Genomic DNA, 23,172 nt, shown 5'->3' on the forward strand with positions numbered 1-23,172 from the left:
TGTAAGGGCTGTCTGTTAGGGTGGCTGGCGTGGCTGCTAGTTGGTGAACAAAGAGGCACGGATGAAAAGGCGGGTTAGAGAAGCTCTCGCGCCTGTTACCTAAACAACCGCCTGCGTGACACCTGTCAAAATGTAGCTCTGATACTCCTTTCAGCGAGTATGCACACACACAATAACAGCCAACGAACCTTGCAGTGATGTCTCATGGCTTTCTTGGTCTTTGTTTGTGGATTGAGCAGCAGTTTAAACCTTTTTAAAATACAAGAACACAGGAAAACTGTGTTGTAAGGTGAGACATATGCAATTTACTGACTTTCATATTCTTTTCTATTATTTTCTAAACATTTGGTACTAATTTTACTGTGAAAACCCTGACGTATTATGTAAAGAAGGCCACGAGAGAAAATTCAAAAAATCAAACATTATCCCAGCCAGGTCTTACAAATCAGCCTTGTGGTCGGACTGGAAAGATCCCACACAGACTATAATCCAATTGTTCCATCTAGTGGAAGGTAAAGATACAGCAAGCAAGTTAACAGCTGAACGACAAAGACACGCGGCCTAACCTAAAAGCACATTCGTGAGCCTCCGTCAAAATGTTTTGAGTGTTTTTTTTGTTGTCGTTCTCGAGTAGCTCTATCTGCCTTCTCACCGCAGCCTCAGCCCAGCAACGCCACAACAGGACACAGAAGGAACAGTGAAGGGAAAGTGAATATTCAAAGCCTTGTCTGGTAGTAAAGCTTCTATTTTTGTAACATGTTTTGGTTAAACTCATGAAAGAGAGCGAGGGAGAGAAAAAGATGTCAGGTAGCACTTAACTATATTCCCGCAATAATTAGATTAGCTGTTGTTTGTATGATTAGGGGAGAAACATAAAAATGGTAGGACAAGTGCTATTTTCAGAATGCTTTGTTGTTGTGTTTCTTGTTTTGTTGAGTGTGTCTTTCTTGTCGGTGTGGTAGTAAAGTGGTAGAAAAAAAAAAACCCTGGATGTGCCAAACAGTAGTCGTTGCTTCCGCTTTCCAGTCTACTCGTCTATAATGTAGAATGGATTCCTAAGACATTCCAGCAATCTCAGTAGCGGCTTCTAGAAATATCTTTAAAAAAAGAGCAAAAGAAGAAAAAGAAAAAAAAATATGATATCCCTTTAGAAACCCAACAAAGCATGTTAATACATCTGTCACCAACCGTTACATAGAATCCAGTTGTTTGTCTTTTGTTTTCTGTTTGCACACTATCATTCCTCTGCCGTGCAATTTGTACAAGGCGTTAACGCCTTGTGCTGTCACCCCTCAGGGAAGAGTTTCTTTTGCGCTTTCTGTTTTGAGAGGCCATTTGTTTGTACTCATTAGGTTTAGTTTTATGTTTGTTTGTTTTTTGTCAGGGATGTTCCATGAGAAGTGGTTGAGATTTAAACGTTTGAATATTCATCGCTGAGTGGTTCAGAATTTTACATTATTGATGTCCTTAAGGGGCCTCAAGCCACTCAAAAGATCACTGCGCCCCTGCGGTCATCTCATTTGTAAAAACAACAAACCCCCATCACTTTTACAAACCCATAGTTTCTATCAGCACAAAGCATATTCCTGTCACACAAAAATCTGTTTTGGTTTCAAATGGTGTCATCAGGGTCTTTAGAAATGATAACCCTCTTTGTTAGAAAAACCAAATATTCTTATGCAATACTAAATCTGTTGTGTTTGGGTTGTAGTAGACATGCTGTACCTAAGTAATAATCTCTGTTATGATCCAATGCTATTTGGATATGCACAAAGCTCTCTACGACTAGTAAACCTCAGTCTCCCAGCAAAAGAAACCCTGTCTGGAACACTGCTAGACAATCCAGGTTGAGAGGCCCAGTGGCCCGGCAAGAGCAGCGAGAGAGGATGAGGTGCGAACGCTCAGGGAGGTAACAGGTAGACCGAAGAAGCAGCTCGCTTTCCTCTGGACAGTTGCAGAGCATTTGATGATTTAGCTCTTTTGTGAATTTGTGAGGTCTTTAAAATCTCTTCAGAGCACTCAATTGATAAGAGGAGGTGGCAGAGCACACTGAACATGCAGTACAGCACTTACCGTTCAGAAAAGAACTAAGAGATGGAGATTTGGCTGATTTCCTGTTATTTATTTGCAAAAAAAAAAACTAAAAAAAAACTAAAAGATTTTCACTACCATTGATTTGGTATTCAGTTTTGTAATATTGCTTGATGGTCACATAAAAAAAAATCAGTATTTTTCTCAAATATAATCAGCTATGGTCTACCACCAAAACAGATCTTCTCTCATGAAGTGAAAATTTGTTTTTCATTCAAGTCTAAATGGTTGAGTGGCATGTAATGTGTTCTACAAATATAAAACAAGCAATATGCCTTGTGTTACAATTACGGGTCTCTACAGTGCAGTCATCATCCTTTTGAATTGACTTTATTCATTCAGCTGACTGATAAGGTTTACTCTCGAGTCGAGAACAAAAAGTAATAAAGCCCCATCACTCTGTTTTCATCTTCTTATGTACTGGTATGGTTGGCAGGATAGCAGAAAACGGTCATCAAACACATGGATACTTGTGTCTAACTATAAACTGCGCCTTCACACGGGCCTGTAAAGTGATGTCCTTCTGTATATTCTCACTTGAAGTATCCCGGTTTAAGTAAGGGATCGATGCTAAGTGTGCTATTCAATCAGTGTATAGTATTCAGTAAAATGTGCTGGTCCTTCTGTCTCTGCTCTGTTGTCTGTTTGTAAAAAGCAATAGTGTGTGTGTGTGTGTGTGTGTCAGTATGTGTGTATGCGTGTATGCGTGTGTGTGTATGTGTTTGTTCTCACAGTGTGTGAATAAAATAAACCCCAGACAAGGCTTTAATAATTACAAAGGAACAGGGTTATGTGGACGAAGAGGTCTTGATTTTATTAAGGACTTTTTTTTCCTTTTTTTTTTAAAAAGGTTTTTGGAAAATGCTGAGCTTGATCCATCCATAATAGGTGTACGGTTTTTAAAAGCATGACATAATGCCTTCAACAATTCATAGGTCTGCAGGAGACTGTGAGGCAACATTGACCAGCTTCACAGTGTAAAAACATGTGTCGCTATCATTTCGGACAGCACGGCCGCAGCCTGAGCTGAAATGAACTGAAATGAATTCTGGACTGTAAAATTGTGGGGGGGGGGGAAACAAGTCTTCTTGTGACCGTAAATTGTGAAGATCCGAGTTATGTCACGCTTAAAAGTTGTGCTGGAAGTGTCGGTGTGTTACCCAGAATTATGAGTCGGTCGTCACATTTTAACAGAACTCATTTTCCAAAGCACAGCTGATAAGGATTTATGATTAAAAATACGTTTTAAGAATATAGTTTAAAAAAGAAAAAAATGAAAAGCAACTTTTAGCCATAATCGAATGTCAAGCAATAATATATGTCTGTGTATTATTTTTGGATTCTTTTGTGCATAATAGTCTTTGAACATCTGCATGTAAATACACCTCTTATTTATCACCTTTTTTTGGTTTTGTTTTATTTTGTGTTGATTTCGTGGATGTTTTTATGTTTCATCTGTATATTTGACCGGTTCTGTTCCCAGGTGGAGAACTAAGAACTCGACATGGCCTGTATGCTGTATATCTTATTTTCTCTCTCTTTCTCTCTCTCCCTCATCCTCGGCTGTTTATTCACCATATTTAATGTTATTATTGATCACATGTATAAAGGTAGCTTTGTAATTTCTGTCTGTATAGGTAAGAGGAAAATACTGCTACTAAGGCCTACCCAGTGAAAATATTTATCTGTTTATCAATTACACCATATTGTACGATAACTCTGTTTCTAGTTTGCTTCCCTCCTTTAGGATTAGTTTGATAGAGATAGGGTGTGCTCTGACATTTATTTTGTGTTGCCCTAATGTGTGGTGCTAGGTAAGTTAATTTTGTGAACAAAGTATTGATTCCTAAGCCTGGCCGCCCTATTAGTCCATTCATTTCATTGCATATTAATGTATTATTGATATTAGGACTCAATAAATAATAAGGATAATGAAAATGATAGTGGTAAAAATTACCCAGCCAGCACCTGTATCAGTGTGCTAGTCTCGGGATAAGGCACTTATTTCCTTCAGACTTATAGCAAAGCTAGTATCTGCTAATTAACAAGCTATTTAAGGTTGCTTTTCCGGTTTGTGGAAAAATGCTAATATTCAAACTGAAACAGCAGTATTGTGTTTTTTCTTTGTCTGATTGTAAAAACCACTCACTGAGGCTATAGTATGTCAGGTGTTAAGAAACTAAATATTTACCTCTCTTGTGTCTGCATAGTTCTTCACCTGATGCAGGGAAGTGGTGCTTTGATTTTATTAAACAGAGCCTCGGTATGCTTTTGTTATTCCCCCATTTTAGACTAAACCTGAAAGTGGTTTCTTCAGACCAGTGGCAAAAACCTTTTGCACCACATGAAGTGCACGAAAGAATTGCCATTTTGAAGACAAAGTTGACCTTTTCTCTCCACTCTGTAGCAAATATCAGTGAGAATATGCTTGCAATAATACACGACGTATCACACTGAGTGCCTCTCGGTGTAACAAGATGCATACATGGTTTTGATTGTCTTTTTTTTGTGGTTTTCCAGACTGTGTACTGAAGTGACAATGTATTTTGTACATGAGGATGAATTCTCACTCTCACATGCTTCAAATGTTTTTTTCCGATTCTTTCTTTATGTGATGTTAATCATTTTCGCTTGGGTTGATGCGCAACGTTAAAAGGAATTCAATGTACAGATGGTCCGTTTAGAGTGTACATGTCACTCCTCAGCTTATTTGAGAAGCATAACTGGGAAGTTTGTTTCGCGTTGATCTTGAATGGTCAAATAAATGCTCGTCGAATATTACAGAAAAGTTCACCTGCACATTGGTTTTGTTATTTTTTTTCGGATTAGGCAACAAACTAACAGGCAATCCACATTTCTTCACTTTCTGTTTGTTTTATATCAACTTTTTTTCTATTTCACAGAGAACAGAAGATTTACTAATGCATTGTATATCAAGTATTTGTATGTGTTTGTAAAAGAGGCATACAACACATCTGGATTTCTTTCATGTTCTGTGTTCGATGTACGCTCAGTCAGATGGGGTAACTTAACAAGAAGGGTGGGCAGAGCAGGGGTGGATTCTTTTTCCATGCAAAAGCAGTGCAAATTATGGGAAAGCCGAAACTAGTGTGTGGTTGTCACAAAATTTCTAAGTCACACGTTTGCTACTGATGTTAAAATGGGGGGACAGATGATCATGTACCTTTTTATCCAGCTCTTTTGAACTCTCTTTAGCAGGTAGTCTATTCACAAACGTAGTTTTGCTCCTTCTTGTCTGATTCTTAAATATGAAAATAAGTATTTTGATTCATTTTGTAAATACAGCTGTAAAGAAAAATAAGAAATTTAATGTTGTCTTTTAAATACTTTTCATTCTAATATGAATGTTGTTATATTGTACTTAGAAACTGTACCTTTAATATTACCTTTATTAAAAGTGCATTGGACACATCGATTTTAGATGTGCTTTATGTGCTGTTATCCCATAATAAAATTTACCGCTTGTAATGGGTTTTTATTTCCTGACTCTTTATCTGTCTCTGTTGTCTGCTCTCTCTCTCTCTAGCTCACTCTCGTTTAACAGAATTAATCAAATTGCATATTTCTGATTCACAATAATTTCATCAGGCCTTACCGTCCTAATTAGTGTTTCAGTATTTAATCAGGGCTGGTAGCCTCACTCCACTGGATACTATTCTTCAAATTCTATGAACAAATAATAATAATTTGATTAGTTGTGTAGTTATATAATACTTACATTTAATCTGTGCAACTGGCAATGAAAATCTGAGCAAAGGTTTTAACTACACACTAAAAAAAGGGTTAAGAAAACTTACCAGTCCAAGACGTTTTTATGTGAGATAAAACAGTATAAATACATCCTTGGCCATATACACATTAAGCAAAATGATAACTTAATTGGTCATGACGTATATATAAATTTAGAAATATTTCCCTCAAAACAGCAACAATTTATGGCATTGAATTGTAGGATTAAAATATGTGACCATGAGCAATTCTGTCCAACCAGAGAATTATGAACTAAATCTGTGGTAACTTAAAAATGTAAAATTCTGGAGCTGATTTGAAATGCGAAGAATCTCGCTGAAAGATCACTCTCGCAAATTCCTTGTAACAGGTAGCAGTTCTGTAGTTTCTAAGCTTTTCGGGGAAAAACATCTATTATTTTAATGAATGACTCAATTTCCCTGCAGGGAATATTAATGTTTCATCTCATTTTCCAATATAATACCTTGGCCATTTTGATGGAGCGTTATCAACCGCAATGTGATAAAGTTATGGAATAATTTGTATACATTTTGAATTTTTTCCATATCTACCCATCATCATCTGCAAAAGAAAAAAAGCATTCTTTCCATTTTAAGCAAGACCAATAGGAGGGTTTTGAGCTATTTGTGTCCAGTTAATGCTCATAATACTATTTCTATTTTAATGTAACTCACCAAAACAATGGTGCATGTCCGCTGAGGTTAATGCCTGAGTCAGATGTGGATATGAACATCATTAAGGGTGGAAAATGCAAGATATCCAGGTATGTCTGCCTTGAAAGCATCTGCACTAGAGCTGGGAATCACATCTCCAGAGTTACTCAGATTTTACAGACCCTCCGTGTGCAACTAAGGATGGTTTTAGGCATTATTTTGATTCATACAGACAGGGATGTAAAACTGTGGTCCTAAGTGATTGTTATTGAACACGAAAGTCAAGCTGCAAAGAAAGATGTTATTGTTTCACGGACCTGTATTAAAATACACAGTAAATGGGCAGATCGACTATGATGTCCGGAAGGGGGCAGCAATGTGCACAAAGCTTACAAAGTCAACATAATATCACCAGACGAGGAATGTCACCTGTCAAACGTTTGTTAGCTGGCTAACGCTAACTCGCGTATTTACAGTAGCTTCAATGCTGTCATTCCTGCTCACCGCTACGTACTGACAGTAATGGAGCTGGTATGGTAAGTGATATTTCCATGGCAAAATTCTGCAGACTGTCACAGTGGCAAATTTTGTGACAATTCAGGCAATTCAACTAACTTTGTGCTAGCTAACAAGCTAGTTAGCATACTACAACCGAGAGTTGTGTTGTGACTGAGAGCTAGCCGAGCTAAGCTAACCAAACGTTAGCTGCTTGTATAATAAAAGTGCGCTTAACCGGACAGTTATTACCATTATGCTAATTTACTGTTTTTGTAGCTTGTAATCGTTAATGCTGCTATATTTAAAACATGAGTCTGTACCGGGAAAAACTAAACGAGAGCCAGGCTCCAGGCTAACATTAGCTGACTGTCAAGCCGTTTCAATGAGACAGGAACTTAACGCTAACGATACGTTAGCTAACGGTAGTCAAACGAAATGTTTAGCGTTGTTTTTGCACAGTTTTTATATATATTTTTAGCTAACGTTAAGCCACATAAATATCCTGTTCGGACTAGTTAGCTAAACAATAACGTTACTGTTAGTGTTTAACGTTAACCACAACAATTATTTAAATTAAATTTTATTGGACATTTCATCTGTGTCGTTATTCTTGGCAGGATGTTGAACGTTGGTTATATTTTTCCAGTATAACGGTAATATAAACACTGGCACATGTGTACTTGCTTCAGGACGCTATCCTAATAATATGTGGCCGTTATTTACGTTAACGATAAAATGTCACGAATCATAACGACGTTAAGGTGACGTTAAGGTAACGTTAGCTTGTATTTTGAAGGTTGAAATGGGAAGTGCATGATCCTTTATGTTATGTAGTTTAGTTACTCCATTATCCAACGTTTAATTCTAGCTCTGAGGTGAATTTGATAGTAATATTCCTTTTATATTGTGTATACTCACATATTTTTTAACAAAATATAACACAGTTGCCATAAATATTTCAATTAGTTAAAGGCCTTTGCTATTTGAAACAAATTAGGAAGAAGAAAGAAACAACATGCACGGCACAAGTTAAGTCCACTAGATACAGATACAATATTGGTCACTGATAAAGTTTGAGTTGATTAAAAAACATGATCAGCCCACAGCTGTTGGGTGGTAAAAAACATGATCAACCCACAGCTGTTGGGTGGGAGGCTGGCTGGGTGCTCATCCAGTATAAAATCAGCTTTATGTGACACTGAATGTGTATTTGGTTAGTAGAGTGGTAAACATTAATACCTTATATAAGAGCCATATTAAGAAAAGATATGTGCAGATATATGTTGTAATATAATATTATATAACTATTTGAAAAATACTACTGGGTGATATTATTGTTATTATTGTTAATGTTATTATCATTGGGAGATATGTCTTCTGGAAAATGTAATTGAATAATTACTATTGCTAAAATGTTTTTGAGATGCTCTTCATATTGATGATGTCACGGCCAATGGCTCTCAGTTGGAGTTGATTAGTCTTCTGGGCAAGACTAGTTGAGACAAGACAGAGAAATAACAAATGGATCTTTTTTTTTTCTTTACAGTAAACTTTTGAAATAGAGTTGCCAGCGCTGGAAGATTAATTTCATGTCAAACTGCTGTCACACAGACTTACTCAGTAGTGGTATATTTTGGAACAGAAAAGAATGCTGCTACATCTGAGTCATCTAAATCATAAAGTAATGGTCATTTATAAAGTGCACTTCCCTACAACAGCAACTGGAGATACCAATTAAGTTCTTCTATCTTGCATGTCAAAAGAAATGAATTCTGTCCCAGTATAAAAGCAGGGCAATGCAGAAGCAGTTGTAAATGTTTGGGTACAGCACAGCCCATCTAATATCATATGTTTTCTCCTTTTTAATTTCAGGGAGGACCCTCCAGTCCCTGAGACTCCTTTCTTTACCAGAGATCTCTATGACAAATATTCCCTTGCACCTAATATCAGAGAACTGTGGGCCTTTCTCCAAAGGTATGTCAATACATTAACATATTAAGTAATACATCAGTTCAGGTGCATTTTTTCTGTGGCTTTAACTAACTAGTGAATGTTCATCTGACGTGTTCTTTTCCACTCAATTTGTTTCTCCTTCGCCAAGTCCTGTAGAGAATGCCATCATAAAACAGGCTTGTGATGTTGGGGCTGCAAAAGCCTCCTGCTCTAGTTCCACGGAAGAAGCTGCACTGTTTAAAGACAACAATTGCATCAGCAAGGAAGAGTCCTGTTGGGACAGCTGTGATAGTGATGATCCGTGTGCAGGCAATGCAGCGGAAGGTGCTGAAGAATGTAAAGATACCAGAAAATCAAAAGTAAAGCTGAAGCAAATTGAGAATGAGGCAGATGCTACTTATCCTGAACCCAGACTGCCCTTCCCTTGTATGTCCAGCCTGTCCAGCAAAGAGCAAACTACATATCTTGCCTTTTTGATGAGCAAGAAAACAAGGGAGCCTTCACAGGTACCAACATTCTCTCCTTAATGGTATTTTAATCCTGCCAGTTGTTGTGGCATTGCTTCTTCAAATAATCTGCTCAAATTTTTCAGAGCCTGAAGGCACGAGTAAACGATGAAGTAATGCAGTTCATGAGGTACCTGCAAGATGTGTCCAAAATATGTGCAGACGACTACAACTTCATATCACAGGGCGCTATGCAATATTCAGAGGTACTGATACAGCATGGATTTCACATGTCATCAGCTCTGTGAGGTATATGTTCATGAGTGTTAAAACGTAGAGCCTGAATTTGTTTTTCAGGATTTCTTCAGGGGCTGTTTGGAGTGTATAAAGACATTTCCTCAGCTCTACCAGATCCATGAGATGACTAGTTTGACAGGGGGAACATTCAACCCGGGACTGACACTGACCTTTGAAAAACAGCTGCTAATCATGGTAATGTACTTTTGAAGGAGCTGTTCCAGATGTGTAGTGTTACCGCTTCATATACTTAAGTTGTTCATAAATGCCATTGTCCAGTTTTCTGTTCAACTTGAAGTGTTGAATTGCAGAATCAGTCTTTTGGTGTTGATTCACTCGCTCTATTTCCATATTTGTACCCTTTATTTCTCCAGGGCAATGTGGATATTACAGACCACAAGATAGTGCCTGCTGATGCACTGCTTGCATCGGATTATCAGAGTGTTTCATCAGAGAATCCTCCAGCTAAAAAAGCTAAGGACATGCACGCTGTAAGCAATTGTCTCGCTTTTTTAATTACTCCAATAAAGTAAGTCGCAAAGATGTTTTACTGCTAGAAGGGGATTCATGACCGCAGGTCTATTGTAACTCCATTTCAGGTCTTGCAGTTTTCACAAAAGACACCAGAGGGTGTTCATGTCTTGCTCAGCAAAACCAGTGCTAATTTTATTTCTGGAAGATGCCAGGTCACACACAGAACTATCAAAGTCCAGTAAATTGCAGACTGATGTGTAGACCTCTGTTTGTTTGACTGATACAGTAGCTGGTAGTGTGACGTAGACTTGTTTTTCTCTGCAGACTGTCAGCAGTGATAGTAATGCAGAGAACCTGTGTGCTCGTTATGAGCCTCACGTGTGTCTGACTCGAGATGCCCTGGTCAGGCTGTTAGACAACCATGGCCCTGACTTTGGAGATCAATGGGAACTGCCTGTCTGGATCAAGTTAAACCCAGGAAAAGGTACAGCATTCTGCAACTCAGACAGTTATGGGGGACGTTAGTTAAATTAGGGCTGATTTAGGCTTTGCTTCTGTAAAAATGCTTAAGAACATTACATGCCTGTCCCCCCTCTCTCTTTTTTTCCCTCTCCTCTTCATGTTGCTGTTCACTTTCAGCTATCAAATCATGGCGAAGATGCCCCCAAATTATCGTCCTATTAAAGCCAGATATTAGAAAAAGTCTTTGTGTTCTGAAAAATATACAGTAACCTACATCTTAACAACAAAAACAAAACATGCACCAAAGATGTGCTAAGTTAGATAATGACCCCCATTGGCAGTACATATTAAGATTTTGCAAGACAGTCATCTGATTCTGTTTTTGAGAGTTGAGACATGCTATATGTCATCATGTTTGTGAAAGAAATATAGTATGTAGCAGTAAGAAAATCAGGTAAATCAGTGTGTAAGGACATTGAATGGCCTCATGGTGGCACTGTTTCACACATACTTTATTTCATATGTCTTATTTACAGGCAGTAGTCAGAGGAAGACTGTGTACATAGACTCACCCCTTCTGAAGACTGAAATGACAGTGAGAGAGAGGAGTCATATCTACCATGAGGAGAGTTTGAAGCTTTCCATTAAGAAGAATGGAAGTAAAAAGGTGTTCCATGTAATGACGGAACTTCCTGCGAATGAGCAGAAACTCTCACCGGTATGTCGATGCAGAAATAGACATGGTCCTGTACGTGGCTTTATTTCATCAGAACGGTGATTTTTATTTTTCTGTTTCTAAATCAGGAGACTTCACAAAGAAATTTAGTGTCTTTTGAAAACAACGGTCTCGACTTTGGGGTGGACCTCGCTGACCTGGAGACATTTGGGGAGACGACACCCATTAAAACCCCCAAGAGGCAGAAGATGCAGAATGAGCAGGATGCATGTGTTAAAAGTAAAGAAGCTACAAGTTCCCTGCCTTTATGTATGACTAAAAGGTCTAGTGAGCGTCTCGTAAACGCTAGCAGCAGTTCACAAGAAGAGATGAACACCTCTTTGACAGATATGGATGATACCGTAATAGAGCAGACGACTCAGCCAGTTGTGATTGAGGCCACTGTAACAAAAACTGAACAAATGAGACCAGACTCTGCTCAGGAAAGTGACGAAGACGTAGCTTTTACAGGAGACTCAGATGATGAGAAGCTGGTCATTGATGACCCGGTGTCTCCAGCTGCAGCACCTAAAACACGACCTAAGTCTAAAACCACGCCAAGCTCCGCAGACCCCCCCACTACTCCTGTCTCTGAGTCTGTACCTGTAAATTCGGAGTCATCTTCCCCTCAAAAAGTTACAAGGCAGAGGCGACAATCCAAAAGAGCAAAGGTATCTGGCGACCAGCTGGGTGAGATCCTGCGCATGCAGACAGCCATGTTCAGCTCTGCCAATGACACAACCAAATGCTCCACCACCATATCCCAGGAGACCAACTCACCTACCCGATGTACGGGACCCTCAGTTCACTCTCATTCAATGTCGCTGGTCAAGCCTTGTGTGTCCTCATATTTGGAGAGGAACCAGAACCAGGAAGGAGATACCTGCGCTGCACCAGTGGTCAACATTGCTACTACAGAGCATAAAAGTTAGTGTCAAATAGATTTTCATTCTGTGGATTTAAGTTGTGTTTATGTGCGGAATTAACATACAGTACATTATCCCCCCCCCCCCCCCCCCCCCATGCAGAAATACTGTCAGAAGACCTGCAGGCTGGTGCGGAAGATGAACAAGATTACGAGGCTCCAGAGGAGGGCAGCCTTCTCTACAAGCTCTACAGTCTGCAAGATCTGCTGCTCATGGTGCGCAGCTCTGTCTCGCTGACCCACACCAGAAGAGTAGGCAGCAGCTCAAACCAGGTAGACATGTTAGTCTGTACACATCCTCCAGAATCTCATTTCATTTCACATATTAAAAAATGGAATGAATATATGCAACAACCCTATTTTTGTCCTTTGTTTTGTGCCCCAATAGTTTGTGCCAGTGCATGTCTTGCCCAAGCTGGAGTACCAATTGAGTTATGGTGTTGAGTGTCTAAGCAGAAGTGAGGCTTGCCACCTGTGGACTGAGACATTGCTCCACTCCAGCACTGTATCCTACATAGGTAACACTTTGATCTCTTTTACCTGCAATCATATAATGTCTAAATTCAGTGAAAATCAAGACAGAAATGTTACTGTAATGTGGAGTATCCCTCTAGTCTTATATTGTTCAACATCATTGCCAAGAAAATAGTCAAAGTAACATTTATGTGGATGGAAAAAGGGAAATTTGTCCTCCCCTTCCCTCACAGGGGTTAGTAGAGTCCACATGGCAGATCCTCCCACAAACCAATGGAATAGTCTTTAGATGACTCACCGTCCTGCTGTGACTGTGTGGTGATTAAGTTTATTTTGTTGCCATAACTACAGCCGCATTTGATTGTGGGGAATTACAAAGAATACAGTGTGCAGAGCTCAGCTAAATGGTGTTTTTTTTTAACTTCAGTTAGATTCCCTTAATGCACACTGTCCACCCAAATGTGCTGCTTATCTGTAGCTCGAGATTCAGGGAAAGACTCCGTCCTGTTTCTTTACTAGGCTTATTGATTTGTTGACTTGTGTAGGTGTTGGCTGGGAATGTACGTCATCACCTACACAGCATAATTATTATTTTTTCATTCTAATGTAGAGCTTTGCCGCTCTAAATTATACCCCTTTCCAGTCTGTTAGCATAGTTGACATACTGGGCAGGATCATCAGCATTACTGTTAATACAACAATCTTGTGTATTGGTTCCTTATAATCAGCTTCACTGCTATGAATAGCTTTGCCAGAAAGTGGATATAACCCTGTATCAGGCACCTTCCAGTCTATAAAATGGACAAAGTAGATTACTAACAGTAGTATAAGAAAAGGAATAGCCATTTAGAAAACAGTGATAACATTCAAGCCATACAGCTGATATAAGACTTCCTTCTTTGCTTAGTGGCTCGTAGTTTGTCATGTGGTTTATCATGTGGCATTCCCCAATTGTGTATTTATGGCTGTGGTTGCAGGCTCTACAACAGTCCATAATTGAAGGAAGGCACTGTTGAAATAAGCAGGCATTACAAGCTGGAGTGGGAGGCAGGAAAGGAGACAGGACCAACAAGCATTTCTTACCACCCACTCAAGCCTGTAACAATGCTGGCAAATCATCACAGACTAATTACTTTGTAAGCAGTAGGAATGGCATTGATGATGAAGTGTAGCTCTTGATGTGCATGCTCATTAGCTCTTGTTCTTTTCTCGTGCATCTCTCACCCTCCCTTTCTGCCTCTGTAGCTCACATCAATGCACACACATCAAAAGTAGCCCTGCTCAGAAAGCTGCCCGACGACTGGAAACGAAGCATCTCCTGTGGGTTCAAGTGAGTGCCGTTTACAACAAATGTGGGCAGATGACTAGGATTAATCTAATCACTCCTGCATGATTATGTTACTTAAGAGGTTTTTATCTAGAGATTCAGTCAGTTTATCAATAATCCAAGCCTTTTCATCAATGCTAGCTATCATCGCTTCTAGTTTTGTCATCTGAATGGGTGTTGAAATCTAGATCCCTACCAAAGTAACTTGGTGATGTCTCTTTTCCATCCACAGGCCGTCCAAGTCACTGAATATACTGCAGCACCTACTGAAAAAGCTAACAGGGTAAGTTGTTGAGGACATTCATTATCTTAGTTTTGTTTGTAGATTATTAGGGTTGAGCTCCCTCACCCTCATTTTACAAATGTAGTACCACAGTAAGACTGTGAAGAAAAAAATCATAATAACAAGTGTGGGCTTAATACAGCAGTATTTAATTCATTGGTGGTCCTAACGCAAGCACTTATTTAATGTGTAAAAACAGATGAATGTGGTTTGATTGAAAGTACAGTCCATAATTTGAGAAGGGTTGGGTCTTTATCTTAAACTCTATTGTTTAGTTGGACAACATCAGCGGATGAGTTGTCTGTGCACATCTCGTCTTCACGCTCTGTTTAAGATGATGAAATTATTGTACAGTCAGGTCTGACAGTACTGACAGCCTCGGGCTAAAACCATGACGTTACTCTGCCATCATGTTTGTGTTTGAGGTTTACACAATCGATTACTCAGCGACACTCAATAGATCTGTCACCTTCTGCTTTCTTAAGGCTTTGTTCACCTACATTCCCGTCCTTTGGCAGGAAACAAGAAATTACTCAAAATGCTACAACATGTTTCAGTGTGGGTTTTGACTTTAACACTCCTTCACTGACTTCATTTGGTTTTGTAGGTTAGAGGAAGGACAGTACCTGATTGCGCACAAGGCAGGGGAACCATTTGTGACCTTATTAAAAGCGGCTAATGGGAAAGTGAGTCGCGGGGCGTACAACCTACAGCAGGTCCACAGCTCTGTCCCACAGCCCCCGGAGTCCGGCCCCGTGCCCTGGATACCTGTTGATCCAGCTGTGGTCCTGCCCTTCCACCAGAAACACGGCCGTGTCCCCTGCACCTTCCCACTGAAATCCTTCGTAAAGGTGTGTACTACCACAGTTACTGCGTTGATGGATGGAACTGTGAAAGAATAAAATAACAATGGAGGTCATGGCCGGACAAATAATGACAATGTGGTGAAAGGATGTTGGAACTATTAGGAAGTGTTTATTGGTTAATGCCTAGGGAGTCCACACCCTTTATTAGACAGACACACACAGAGACACACACAGGGATTCTATAAAATCCAAGATAAATGAAATGCAGTCTCCCTCTAAGCTGTGGTGAGTGCAAAGCCCTTGGTCATTTTCTTATCAGACAGGCTGAACCAGCACCACTGCATAGTTTCCCCGCACAAGCCCCAAAACTAACAACAGGGACAATAGAGAGCATAGCAATATCAACAACAGCTCAGCAGGGTTTATTGGTGTAGACCCTGAGACGTTCATTGGATGCCTGTCTAAAATTCCACATAGAAAAGACAAGTTTTCAATACATTTTAGATGATCAACTGTAGTTTGTACTTCTGAGAATGACAAATAAAAACATTGTTTGATGGTATAATGTATGATGCTGCTTGAATTTAGCACCAGTTATTTAAAGATACAATCTTTTTACTCTTTTTATCCTACCAGACAGCGAAAGATGGGTCATCGCAGCCCAACAACCATGAAGCCGGACAGCCTAAGAACAACTCAAATGCAGGAGGCAACGCGAAGAAGAAGAAGAAAAAGAAACGTGCGGCCAAGCGTAACAACTATATTAAGAGGCTAATTCAGAAGTCCATTTAAAATCCTGTTTTAAAGGATTTGTTATCATTTCATATCATAGATTTGGTGAGTCAGAAGAGGAGCTGGACCTGTACTGCTAAGGAAAGGAAGGGAAAGGAAATCACTCACAATGTCTGTGATTTCATACTGGAAATACATGACTTTAAATATAAATGTAAATGTTGAAGCACTTTTATAGAACATAATCTATTCCTTTTTATATTTTTATTTTGTTCAGAGACATTTTTGTATATTTTGTCAATTGTAATGTTTTGTGAAAACGGATCAACAATAAACTTTTTGAAGTGTTCAAATGGGAGTGTGGTTATTGTCTGGACTGTGTGAACATCAGACATCACCTTGAAAATCACCTGAAGTCGCAGAGCTCCAGTGACTTTGAATAGTTTGTGTGGGAAAACTTTCAACAAAGTTTTGAAACTCTGAGCTGCATTGCTTCAGTTTCCAGTAGCTTCTTGTGGAACAGGGTGGAGTCATGAGTGCATGGAAAGGGGAGGGGATGTGAGTCAGGGGAGGTGAGAGGGGAAGCCTTTTTCTATGTCAGAAAAGTTCAACCTTCACACCCATTCCACTTAAACATCGCCTGGACAAATCTCTGCATCTCAACGTTTACAACATTGGTAAGTTCAGTGTCAATATGCATTTTAATGTGGACTAACTGAATGTGGAACTGACATTAACTTTATACTGGTTTCAGGGAACTTCATGTCATGACAAATGATTTCCACACAATTTTCCATTCAGTTTATGGAAACATGTTTTGCTGCTTCTTTTTCTGGAGTTGTGGTGAAGTGAGAATGGATTCCTGCTCTCCAGTGTGAGCTCTCTAACTTGTTTTCTTGTGTGCATGTGAATGTACTCAGTTGTCAGACCAGACGTGAGTACAGTAGCACTTTCCAGGGTGTGTCTCTTTGGGGTTGCTGTCAAGGATGTGTGTCAGACTGAACAAGGATTTGAGTTAGCGGATTGTTGGCAGTATCTAACCATTTTACTAGAAACTACTCTAAATGTGAAAATGGAAAGGCAGAGAAAGCAAAGAAATGACGGATAAAGTCTTGCAGTGATTTGTGTGACTCAGTTGTACCAAAAAAGTAGTACTTAAATTTATTTTCCTCTGTTTAGAAGACAGTTCCTTAGTGGTTCAAGTGATTACATCTTGAGACAAAACAAACATGGTTCAGCTCAGACGTGTCGGCGATAGGATTGCAATGAAATTTGATTAAAAGATTGTATAGTGTTGACAGTTTTGTCACCTTTTCCAGGACAACATGGCTATGGTATCAGAGTTTCTGGGACAGCTGTCTCTCAACATTGGGGTAATGTACTATTATTTTAATGATGAAAACCAATACAGTACATTATGTACACTAGATACACTGCATACTGTTTATTTTAAGATGGCATTGTTTTTATCTCTCACTCTAATTTTCTTGGCTCCTCAGGCCCATGAACCCACATTCCCCACTGTGGTACCTGCTGTGGACTTTGACCCCGACAGAGATGCAGCCAGAATAGAGACCGCTATCAAAACCAAAGGCAAGATGCAGTACTGCACAAATAAAATCAGTGCTCGGTTCTGCAACTTCTCTCCACAGATGAGTAGCTGGTATTTGTGAGTCAGCATCCTGGCTTAAAGTGTGTTGGCCATGCTGGGAACACCTCCAAGTCTGTGCCTCGGTGCTGGCGGAGTTCTGTTCTGGCCGCTGACTGGGAGCTGTTGGCAACAGTCTGATCGCTAGCTCTTTAACAGCCCACCATTTTGTTGTAATGAAGGATATGTGGAGTGATGTTTCTTTACCAATGAGGGTCAGAGGGGAAAAATACCTTGTGACCACGTCATGTGTTAAAACAAGCTAACTTCCTCCAGGTCATCTTAAATGTATGTTTATTCTTATAACAAACAAATTAAAGCTAAATCCACACACATTATATGCTCAAATGACTCCAAACCTGCTGTACGGCATTTTAAGTCCCTCACCATTTAAAATGTTGTCCCACGGTGCTGAGTAAGAGTAAGAATGTCTCACTGCTCTTTCTGTAAAAGTTGAATATCTTTGTCAACTTACTTAACAGCTAGCTCAATTAATTCTATTTAACTATATTTTATTTGGCACCAAAGGTCAAAGGTTGTAAGACTTTGTATACCATACAAATATACTGTATATAATTTGACCTCCAATTATCGATATAAGCATCAGTCCAAAAACTGTCAGTTGAACTCTCGAAAAGTCATGACACAATGTCATGCATCATACTGTATATAATGTATAGTCATAGTTATAACATTCCTTTTTATTCTTAAGGGGTATAGAGTCCGCTGTGTTACAGTATTTGATATATTTCTGTAAATATATTTAGTGATTGCATCCCTTGTATCTCACTTAATGTGTGTCTTTTTCATATTAACATTAGGAGTGGATGAACAGACCATTATTGACGTCCTAACAAAGCGGACCTACTCCCAAAGGAGAGACATCGCTTTCGCGTACGAAAGGAGGGCAAAGAAGGTACAGTAGGCCTTGACTATATGGTGGCTTTAACAGTAAGGGACACATTCAGTACTCTTAGGTAACGCTGTTGTATTTCTAGGACATGATCACAGCCCTGAAGGGAGCACTGTCTGGCTCTCTGGAAACAGTGATCCTTGGACTGATGAAGAGCACGGCCCAGTACGATGCCTCAGAGATCAGAGGATCCATCAAGGTAAAGGACACGGATTGTATCAGTGACATTGAACATCAGTGGGGGGATTGAAGGCTTTCACTGCCCTCTACTGGGAAAAAACAATAGAATGTGCTTTTTGCTACACCCTGATCCAGATTTTAAATGGGTATATCTGTGTCATGTATTAAAAGTAATGAAGATTTCTCTTTCAGGGCTTAGGAACAGATGAAGAAACGCTGATTGAGATTTTGTGCTCACGCAGCAACGATGAACTGGTGGAGATCAAGAAGGTCTACAAGGAGTGTAAGTCCAAAACATCCCAGGCATTCATATACAGGGCTGAAAATACAATGTAATACATAATGCCTCACCCACAGGTTGTTGTGCTGTCTATTTAGCTGTTGTACATAAGTGATTACTCTGGTTATGTAGAGAGAGCTAAATGCCTACATTGAAAATATGACTTCCCACAGTGTTCAAGAAGGACCTGGAGAAAGACGTGGCAGGTGACACCTCTGGGAACTTTGCTAAGCTGCTCTTGGCTCTGGTGCAGGTGAGATTTTGTTAGTGTCTGTCTTTAAGATTCATATAACACATTCATACAATACAGTTTAAAACTGACCTGAGACCTGTCTTATTTCTGTCCAGACCAAGAGAGCAGAACCAACCGCTATTGTAGACTATGAAAGGATTGATGAAGATGCCAGAGTAAGTTGCCCATTGTCACTTTGTCTGTGGAATATGAAGTGAACTATAATTTTTTTTTTTTTTTACATCAAATTCAATATTTCTGAAATGTAAACAGTGAATGTGTTAAATTGTTCTCGATCAAGAGAAGACATTACTGCCTCTTTAAAATCAACCCTATGGTGGATATTTGTTTGTTTTATATGATAGAGAAGCTGTTTGAATATGAACCACTTGTTTACTTCACAAGTTCATTACTAAGATAATTACCATGTCAATGTGTTGCCAAAGTCATATTTTACCCAGAACATGCTAATTTTGGGTTCTTGCTTTTCACAACTAAGTCACTGAAAAATCCGCTGAAATGTCCAAATTAGTTTGGAAACCCTGGGTAATTTGGTAAAACTTTGCATTGTCATTGCAGACTTAGATAATGAGCGCCACTCTCATGCCACAAAGTGTAAAGTATGGCAGTATTTATTGGTATTTCATTGATTCAACTCAGGCACTTTATGACGCTGGAGTAAAGATAAAAGGAACTGATGTGGCGACCTGGATCTCCATTATGTCTGGGAGAAGCGTACCCCACCTGCAGAAAGGTAAGACACCCTGTTTTCTTTTGGTATCATTGTTAAGTGTTGATTTTTTATTTCTCCTTAATAATTTGTACAATGTATCCATTAACAACCAGTTAATCATTTTTCTCTGCTTGTTAAGTGTTTCAGAGGTACAAGAGTTATAGCCCCTACGACATGCAGGAGAGCATTGTGCAGGAAGTTAAAGGAGACTTGCAGAGGTCCTTTCTGGTGCTCGGTACGAACATGTTTTATCAGTAATTCATATTATTGATACAGATAGTTCTCTAGAATTGACAATGGCAGTAAAAACAATATTTATTCATTATCTGAAGTAAATATTCACCCTGTAGGCCAGGTTTCGTTTTGTGAATCACAAATTACAGAAGAAAATCTTTCAAGTACAAGATGTATTATTGTGGCTATTTATTCTGTTTTTCTTTTGTTCCAGTTCAGTGCTTTGAAAACAAACAGCTGTACTTTGCCAACAGACTGAATGAAGCCATGAAGGTAGTTACAGCGATGCTCTCTTTCTTCTTGTTGAAATGTGGCTATTTTGAGGGCCAGACTTCTTTTTGAACAGATGTAAGAAGTACATCTGCTTGTGAAAGTGCAATTTTGCTGCAGGAACACAGAATCCAAAGTTGGCAAAAGTTATCTTACAACAGCGTTGCATCAGCTGCTGTGGTTAAGTTTAGAGCATGTACAACTTAAGTAAGTGCTGACTTGTGCTTGTCTGCTCAGAGTAAAGGAGCCAAAGAGAAGATGGTGACCAGAATTATTGTGTCACGCTGCGAGGTGGACCTGAAGAAGATCTGCTCTGAATACAAGACCACCTTTGGACAGTCTCTGCAAAAGACTATTCTGGTAAGTGAATTATACAGGCTGCCCTACGGCCTGTTACTGATGTACAGGACGGCTTGTTCTGTCACGCAGCGCCTCTAACGTGCTCTGTTTCTGCAGGAACACACCAAGGGAGACTACCAGAAGGTGCTGCTCAGCCTGTGTGGACCAGAGCAGTAAAAATGAATCAGTATCAAAAGGGCCTCATTTCCGTCACTGGAAAGGTGCACTGGAAAGGTGCGCTCATGAATATAATACTTTTTCTGCACACATATCTGAATGCAACATTCAAGGAGATAAATGTATCTTTTTGATACTCTTTGTTGTACCAAAACGGCAATAAAGTTGCTTTGTTGGAGTATTGTTCCTTATTTTCATTGCCATCCTACCTAGTTTCTTCTTACTTGACATTCACATAGCTAACCATTAGAGGGCGCTATAGTAGCATTAAAAGCAACTGCAGAAAGCTCCAGCTCCTCTGTGTCTCAGGGCCTCATAATGTGTTACCTGCTGAGGAAATGCAGAGATGTAATTTTTTTTTTAATATGATGAAATATTGGATCTCAAATGACCATTATTCCATTATCATCATTTTTCAAATTTTTCGATGTAGTAAATTAAATGAAAATAAATGTAAACCGCTGCACAGATGACATATTTTATTTGCATAAGAGATGAAAATAGTACTATTTTGCAGCTTGTGTAATAAAATCGTAGTTAAAATGATTGTGTTTAAATTCAAAACTTCAGCTGCTCTGTTGCACAAACTTGAAGATTTATGACTTTATCAGTAATGCATGATCCATGCAGCATCTTTTCATACAAAGAATTATGAGAAATCTTCCTCATTTTCCACTATGAGGTTCCATCAATATGATTTAATCATTAGTGTGTTTTTCTGTGTTTGTTTGGTGCTAATATTTTAATTAAAAATGTTAATTTTACCTCCGGCAAAGATGATTTGCATACCACTAAACAAGCGTCTATATGAGTGTGTTTCTGCTGTTTAGTTTGTGGTCTCTCAGGATGAAATAACCACCACAGTGTTGTCAAGGCATTTCTACTGAAGTATAAGAAAAAATGGCCCCAAAAGGCAAGATCAGTACTGCTGAACACAGCAATGAGGAAAGGGATGTGAGGGGAAAGCACACGGACTTAATAATCTAATGAAAACAAAGTGGTGTACAGTGGCTCAAATATGATAGAAGATCTATTATTGTGAGAGAAACTGCCTGATAAAATAATGCTTCTGTCTAATATTTTCACTGGTTGAGTAGCTGAGAGAGAGAAATGGCTTCAAATTTTAACAAGGCACTGGATTTATGATCATTTTGTAATAATATTGATGAGAACATTAGCCCTTTGTGATGGTTTATGTTTATAGGCAATAAAAAAATAAAATATAGTGTAAAGTAAGGTAAAACTGTATTTTGCAACGCAGGGAGTGAGATTTATGCGTGAATATGGTGACAGATTAATCTCTGCATCATAAAGAGGAAAGTACCACCATATTTTTCCCTTTTTTATATAGATGTACAACATGCTGTTCTGTTCAAGGCCAGCCCGTAGGGACCTCCAGCAAACCCAAGGGGAACTCTCTTCTCAATTGAAACGATGCAATTTACTGTCCCAAACGCTGGCACTTCATCATTCAGAGGACTTTAACCCCATGAATGTCAAACACAGAGCATGCTGGGAAGGAGATGGAATACCTCACATTACCATAACAACTAGAGCCAAATGACAAGCACTCTGAAGCCTAAAAGGTGAAGAATAATACCATATAATCACCTAATAACGTTTGAATATGAGGAGAGATTTCCCATTATTTTTTGTTTAGAAAAAGCTGTAGGAAGAGTTTCTAGATAATCTAAGATACCGATATGGCACCAATGACCATTCCCTGCTGTCAGGTTGCTGTATCGTGGCGGTTTTAGCCTGAAAGGTCAAACAAACCCTGTTCCCTTTTCTAATACTTGTTCCAGTTAGATCGAACATGTGGAAAGCCCCACCCCCCACCCTCCCCACTTCACCTCAGAGACAAAGCCCAGGCAGCGCTGCAGGCATCCAGCAGCATTAAACTTTCACAATACAGCTGTATAGCTGCTGCCGGCCCGCCAGACATACCAACTGCACATTGGGAAGGTATTAGTTTGTGCTTTTTATTAATTCATCGCATTGAACAGAACTTGCAACTTGAAGAACCGACAGCTTCATAAGGTTCCTTCTCATCTCTCTCTCTCTCTCCTTGACACATCTGAACCTGGCTCCGAATTTTTGTGCAGAGCACCAAAGGGTGTTTAATTATAGAGTAGTAGGCCACCAAGGTCTGCTTTTAATTGTGTGTGTGTGTGTGTGTGTGTGTGTTTGCCTGCAGCTCTATAGGTCGCAGCCATACTCTAAATGAGAACTCCTACAGGCTAAGCTGGAGGACCCGCT

At 39.3% G+C, this 23,172-nt stretch overlaps 2 protein-coding genes across 2 annotated transcripts; both read left to right on the forward strand.

The window, feature by feature from the left end:
- The first annotated feature begins 6,976 nt into the window (after positions 1-6,976).
- On the forward strand, positions 6,977-16,226 carry ice2 (interactor of little elongator complex ELL subunit 2). The gene is made up of 15 exons (XM_070907762.1): positions 6,977-7,051; positions 8,886-8,987; positions 9,115-9,472; positions 9,559-9,678; positions 9,770-9,904; positions 10,084-10,200; positions 10,508-10,667; positions 11,182-11,363; positions 11,450-12,287; positions 12,389-12,558; positions 12,674-12,803; positions 14,005-14,089; positions 14,319-14,369; positions 14,977-15,220; positions 15,812-16,226. Exons 1-15 carry the CDS (start codon positions 7,038-7,040, stop codon positions 15,965-15,967), a joined length of 2,862 nt encoding a protein of 953 aa, XP_070763863.1. The 5' UTR covers positions 6,977-7,037; the 3' UTR covers positions 15,968-16,226.
- A 298-nt stretch (positions 16,227-16,524) lies between these two features.
- Positions 16,525-21,092, forward strand: LOC139286084 (annexin A2-like). The gene is made up of 13 exons (XM_070906754.1): positions 16,525-16,584; positions 17,227-17,280; positions 17,407-17,500; positions 18,377-18,471; positions 18,554-18,667; positions 18,841-18,931; positions 19,102-19,181; positions 19,277-19,336; positions 19,821-19,914; positions 20,033-20,128; positions 20,342-20,400; positions 20,635-20,757; positions 20,854-21,092. Exons 2-13 carry the CDS (start codon positions 17,233-17,235, stop codon positions 20,911-20,913), a joined length of 1,014 nt encoding a protein of 337 aa, XP_070762855.1. The 5' UTR covers positions 16,525-16,584; positions 17,227-17,232; the 3' UTR covers positions 20,914-21,092.
- The last annotated feature ends 2,080 nt before the right edge of the window (positions 21,093-23,172 follow it).

The sequence above is a fragment of the Enoplosus armatus genome, chromosome 6, assembly GCF_043641665.1.
Source record: "Enoplosus armatus isolate fEnoArm2 chromosome 6, fEnoArm2.hap1, whole genome shotgun sequence".
In the NCBI taxonomy this organism is placed as follows: Eukaryota; Metazoa; Chordata; class Actinopteri; order Centrarchiformes; family Enoplosidae; genus Enoplosus; species Enoplosus armatus.